Here is a 6,239-nt window from a genome sequence, read left to right as displayed (position 1 = left end):
GTATCTTTTACCCCTCCTTAACTGCAAACATCTAATGAACTATATTACATGACATTGTAAGTGTGGCACCAGTTGGCTCAAGAATCCCTCTATGGACGGACTACTCATGAGAACAGCCAGAATGCTACTTGCCTGGGTGATGCCATGGCTCACCCTCTGCCTTGGACTATCTGCAGCAACCGGTGGTATGTCTACTGAGTGGGATACAAAGAGAGCTGTATATATCAGAGGCTGTGCTCAGATTAAACCTTATCTAAATGTATTGTCCTGTAGTGTCTATCAAGTAAAAAGGACCCTATTCTGGGAGGAAAATTTGATAAAATTAATATAATGTGTTGGATTTTTGTCATGTACATACTGGTTAATACAAATATAAACACAGTCTGCTTTTTGTTTTACAATATGACAATGAAAACATTCAATGAGAGATTCTCATCAGATGTTTTCAGTGTTATATCTTTTAAGTGTCTAATATTCCTCTCTAATAAGTAGAAGGTACTTGGATATCTCTGACTGAATGGAGCTAAAAAAAATGTATAATGTCTTTCTTCTCTTTTAAGTCATGGTTCAGACGATGACCAAAATGCCAGTAATTACAGGTAATTTGTTTTCTCAAAGATTAAAAGACAAAAAAAAAAAAATTACCATTTTAACTATTGTATAATGAATGCTATTTTCCCCACAAACTAGAAATGAAATCCTCTCACAACCAGCTGTGCAGTACATGGGGAAACTACCATTTTAAGACTTTCGATGGAGATTTCTTCCAGCTTCCCTCTGCTTGCAACTACATCCTTGCATCCCATTGTAAGTGCAGCTATGAGGATTTCAATATCCAGCTCCAACGGCAGGAGATAAATGGGGTCACGTGCATTAAGAGGATCTCTATGAGACTGGATGGGGTCGTGGTGGAATTGACCAACTCTTCCATCAAAGTTGATGATAAACTGTGAGTATGTAGCTCAGTCATAGTTATTGTGAGACTATTTTTGATAACTTTTCATCAATACTGATGTTCTTGTTGCAGTCGGGCTTAATGTCTTATCATCGTATTGTGATATTTCCCCCTCTAGGGTCTCCATACCATACAACCACATTGGCATTACAATTGAAAGATCTGTCTCTTTTGTTAAAATCGTGGCAAAGCTGGGTTTGGTCATCCTGTGGAATGAAGATGACTCTTTCTGGGTATGTATATTCACATTCAACTTGTTATCATATGACCTGATTGTACTATAATCGATAAAAGACACTGATTTTTATTATTGTTTTAATAACTGATACATAAAGGCCACTGAGTTGTGCAAATATTTATAGTATATTTAGTTTGACCACTATTCAAGAGATTAGAGAATTGCATTATGTGTCAGTCTTACACTGATTAATCCATTTAAAATCAAAGGTAAGCAATTGTGAAAGGTTCAGCGTCTTAATTGACACATTATTAATTATTATTAATTAATTATACAGGCCTTTTTTCCTGTTTGAACCTAACAAATTGTGTTTATGAAAAAGTCTATAAAACAGGACCAAATACTACCAGAGTTAGTAGTACTAGAGGTGGTGTTGAAAATACAAAATGTTAAAGAGAACAATTCACAACCACTGGCCCTCAACAAGAGCAGAAAAAGAAAGTAGCTCCAATGACTAAAAAACAATATTCATTATTGAAACTAAGAGCATACATTTCAGTTTTACTGTTCATTCTATGAGTTGTCTATCGTCATTCAAAGTCCAACTACTTGCTTGTAATGGAGTGTTTGGCCAAATCACACGGTCCTCAGTAGATGACGTTTTCCAAGGTGTTTTGAGCATGTTGTAATGAAGACATTTCTTCTTCATTACTGCACTTTATTCAAACCGAATTTTCACCTGATTTTAAGGTTGAGCTAGATGCAAAATTCAAGAATCAAACATGTGGACTGTGTGGTGACTTCAACGGAGTCCAGCATGATGATGAGTTAATCAAAACAGGTAAATAAGATGCTTAATACAAAAAACTTAAAACAGCCTACACAATGACAGTATTCACATTTCCTAAAACCTCTTTTTCCTCTAGGAACAGGGGATTCTATAACTACTGAATATTTTGGGGAGGTCTGGAAAGTCAATGGTCCTACTGAAATCTGTGAGGACATGTCCCCTCCAGCCACACAGACCTGTCCGAATCAGGTGTGTAAAATACACTGGCTTCAAATAATTTTATATACAACACATAGATTCAACTTAAATACATTATATACTTTGACCCACAGAGAGACCTATGTGAGCACCTTCTGTCAGGACCTGCATTCCTCAGCTGTAAAGACCTAATTGATACTGACTCCTTCATCAAAGCCTGTATGAAGGACCTGTGCAATTGTAACAGCAGCATTTCTTCATGCTTGTGTTCGACCATATCAGAGTACTCCCGTGAATGCGCTCACGCAGGCGGAAAGCCACAGCAATGGAAGACCGAGCAACTGTGTGGTAGGTACAGGAACAAGAAAATGTGCAAGTTTGAGCTTTGATGTTGTCTCTGTAGTTATTTATCAGAATCACTGTCTCTAAATCGTATTTTTTTGTGTGGAATAGGTAAAACATGCCCACTGAACTTGGAGTACAGGGAATGCGCTAGTCCATGTACTGACACCTGCAGCAACCCCCAGAGAAGCCAAGTGTGTGGGGATCACTGCGTGGATGGATGCTTTTGTCCATCTGGTAAGTTTCCTGATTTTAAAACCAATTTAGATGACATTTGTACGGAGGCCAGCAGATGTTAGATTTTTTAAAATTATTCTATATTGATTGGTAATTCATGCTCTTGAATTACTTGATTTGTGCTCTTGACTTTCACGATTGGTGTGCAGATTTAGTATTTCATGCTCTCAAATTACTTGAAATACTTGTAAGTTATTGTAACAACAGAAACTGAAGTTACAGTTTTAGCAGCAGGCTAGCACACTGGTTAGGTATTAAGTTGTCTAGGAATACCAAATTAATTACTTCATATCAATATATTTAAGTTATCTCCTCAAGGACAAGGACAAATGTAATGAATGACACTCTTTATAGAGTTGTGATGCTACATTGGACGTAGCTTTAGCTGCTATCAGTTAGGTGTACATATACTGTACAGTAACACTGTGTAGTCTAATGCAGCACAAAATTAACAGTGAAAAAAATCACATAATGGACAATGAAATCTAAATGAGGTGTTTGGATTAAATGCAGCAAGATTCAAGGTTCAACACTGTTTTCTTATCTCTGACATCCCTTACACATATGTTAATACATGATTATCAAAAAATATCGTTAAATATTATCATCTTGTTCATTTGCGTGCACCATTTAATAATCAAGAAAGCAAAGACTTTTTCCCTCATGATTTTTTCTCCCCCAACATTTGGACAACTCTGGTAGTGAAATTTTAAAAAAAAAAGTCCCTGCACCACCCACACATGTATGGCTACAAGTTTTGCATTGTGTAGAGCAGTTTACTGTGGGCTTAAGGCTAATCATTTCATTATGCTTCTCACAAGGGACTGTCTTTGATGACATCACAAAACGTGGGTGTGTTCCTGTTGGCCAGTGCTCCTGCGTACACAATGACAAGCCATACCAAGCTGGGGAAACCTACTCAAGGGCATGTCGAGAATGGTAATAACTACACAATCTTCAATATAATTTCACATTAACAACATGTGTATTTGAAGCGGTCAGCTCAATTGAACTGAATAAACTCTGTTGACAGCACCTGTAAACATGGTCAGTGGGACTGTAAGGATAAGGGCTGTCCCGGTACCTGCTCCATACTGGGTGGCTCCCACATCTCCACCTATGATGATAAAACATACACTTTCCACGGAGAATGCTCTTATGTTCTCTCAAGGGTGAGGTATTCAGAGTTAAAGGGTTGGTTCACAATTTTTCAAGTCTGTCCTAAAACAACAGTCAGGTGCTCATATTTACATTGAAACAGTTTTTTCTGGCTGTAATCATTCCTCCTATTAATACTGGCAGTTAAGATCCTTATGTAATACATTTCCAGTGGGGACAAAATCCACAGTCTTCATTCAGTGCAAATATACTGTATATACAAACATTTTTATGAGACTAATATGAAGCTATATTCAGATAAACTTATGGATGCATTTTTGCACAGGATGACTGGGGATTTTGTCCCCCATCACACATACTTTGTAAGCATGTTTGGAGGGTATCTTTGAATGGCCAGTTTAAACAGGAGGAATGATTACAGGAAGCAAAAACAGTTGCAGTGTACATATGGGCATGTGAGTATTGTTGAGACTGTCCCCCCCCCCCCCCCAAAAAAAAAGTGACAGAACATTCAAGTGACAGAAGCTCTCTAGTGGTCATAGTGATTATTACAGGAGCAAAGAAGGAAATCAGATGATGTTAATATATAGTGTCAAAGTCCACGTAAGGAGGCAGTCAGGGTGGATGGATGAGTCAACAGAACATTGGACTTTAACACAGGTGATCGATGTTCCTTGCCATGAATAATTTGGCTGTGGATGGGCCTGGGTCCATTCAGAAGGGTTCCTTTTTTGCTCGATCATCCAGTGAATGTTTCAATTATCTGACAAGCCAGACTGGTCTTGGATGGGCTAGGCCCAACTGATTTTCTCTGTGCCTATCCACACTGTGATTTCTGCCTACACTACCAGAGTAAACATTGTTTTTTAAAAACTATGACAACGATTGTCCCCTAACCTTGACTACATGATTGTTGTTGTAACCTAAAATTAAGGAAGTCATCATTTTAACCCAAACCGCAGTGTTTTGCTAACCACCTGCCTCAGGGATGAGAATCATTTTTTGAAAATTCAGCTTTTGTTGTTTAAACTGGAGGACTTGTTGGTATTGTTTGAAAAAATGTGAACCTAACATATCCTTTAATTCACACACAAAATTGCAATACTTTTAAATGAGCAAACAGTTTGTAATCAAATGCATTTTTATCTTCTCGACTTTAGGAAGGTAATGGGACTTTCAGTGTTCTGGGTGACCTGGTCCAATGTGAAAAGTCAGAAAAATCAACTTGCCTGACTGCAGTCACTCTACTACTTCCAAAATACAAGGTAAAATTACGATATATTATGGTTCCCTCCTAAAACATATTTATAGGATTTTCTCCCGAAAATATATTTCCATATTTGTTAGAAAGGATATAAACATGATTCCTGATGTTTTAACAAGTCATTTTGTCATTTTTCCAATAGCAGATGATTGTAGTTGCAGCTGATGGACAGGTTTTTGTTAACAAACTGATGTCTCAAATGCCTCTTTTCATTGGTGAGTGGCTGGTTCTTTTTGGTATTCATTCACCTGTGAAATCATGACACATAATTGAGTTTGCTCAATGTATAACATCATTGGTGTGTTAATTCAACAGTCAATTCAATGTGAATATGTTTTTCCCCCACAGATGGCATAACCATCTTCAGCCCATCAACATTTTACATTGTTATCCATACCACCTACGGGCTTCATCTTGATATTCAGCTCACACCCATTATGCAGGTTTACATAAAAGCCAGTGTCTCCAATAAGGGAAAACTCAGTGGTGTGTTTTCATTCTTTAGCGCTTTTGATTATAATACAATATATCCACCATTTCAGTGAGTGTTTTATTGCGTGTTCCATCAAATTTTATTATCTTTATCCAGGCCTTTGCGGAGATTTTAATGATGTTGAAGCTGATGACTTCAGAACCACAAATGGATTGATTGAGGGAACAGCTGTTACATTTGGCAACACATGGAAGACCAAAACAAGCTGTCCTGATGTGATAAACATACTTGGGGACCCCTGCATTTTGAGTGTAGACAAGGGTAGGTTAATTGTTACAGACATTATGCTCCATATGTGTCATTCTTCACGGCAACCTACCACCTAACATATTAATTTGTTTTTGTAGAGAAATATGCCAATCACTGGTGTTCCCTGCTGTCAGACACAAAAGACATTTTTGCCCCATGCCATTCTGAAATAGACCCACAAGACTATCAAGATGTAAGCATTTTTTTGCATTCACTCATATGTTCATGTTTAAAAACCTCACAATTCAACTACACATTTAGCTTGTTGCTTTTTCTCTCCACAGTCTTGCATTTATGACACGTGTGCCTGTGAAAACAGTGAGGAGTGCATGTGTGCTGCCATCTCCTCCTATGCCCATGCATGTGCTGCTGCCGGTGTCTCACTGAGTGGATGGAGGGAGAAAATGTGCAGTA

The 6,239-nt window shown here is 37.8% G+C and overlaps 1 protein-coding gene across 1 annotated transcript in view; it reads left to right on the top strand.

Annotated features, from left to right (window-relative positions):
• Window positions 1-642: 642 nt before the first annotated feature.
• Window positions 643-6,239, top strand: part of muc5.1 (mucin 5.1, oligomeric mucus/gel-forming) — a 29,865-nt gene continuing 24,268 nt past the window's right edge. Inside the window, exons 1-14 of the mRNA XM_067591072.1 lie at window positions 643-949; window positions 1,074-1,188; window positions 1,884-1,974; window positions 2,060-2,172; window positions 2,256-2,469; window positions 2,575-2,700; window positions 3,522-3,639; window positions 3,734-3,872; window positions 4,980-5,084; window positions 5,226-5,298; window positions 5,432-5,569; window positions 5,673-5,837; window positions 5,924-6,018; window positions 6,110-6,236. Of these exons, the coding sequence (XP_067447173.1) occupies window positions 693-949; window positions 1,074-1,188; window positions 1,884-1,974; window positions 2,060-2,172; window positions 2,256-2,469; window positions 2,575-2,700; window positions 3,522-3,639; window positions 3,734-3,872; window positions 4,980-5,084; window positions 5,226-5,298; window positions 5,432-5,569; window positions 5,673-5,837; window positions 5,924-6,018; window positions 6,110-6,236 (1,876 nt within the window). The 5' untranslated portion in view covers window positions 643-692. The remainder of the gene's footprint in view (window positions 950-1,073; window positions 1,189-1,883; window positions 1,975-2,059; window positions 2,173-2,255; window positions 2,470-2,574; window positions 2,701-3,521; window positions 3,640-3,733; window positions 3,873-4,979; window positions 5,085-5,225; window positions 5,299-5,431; window positions 5,570-5,672; window positions 5,838-5,923; window positions 6,019-6,109; window positions 6,237-6,239) is intronic.

The sequence above is a fragment of the Thunnus thynnus genome, chromosome 5 (genome assembly GCF_963924715.1).
Source record: "Thunnus thynnus chromosome 5, fThuThy2.1, whole genome shotgun sequence".
NCBI lineage: Eukaryota > Metazoa > Chordata > Actinopteri > Scombriformes > Scombridae > Thunnus > Thunnus thynnus.
Note: the sequence above shows the minus strand (reverse complement) of the source record. Positions and strands in the feature narration are given on the sequence as shown.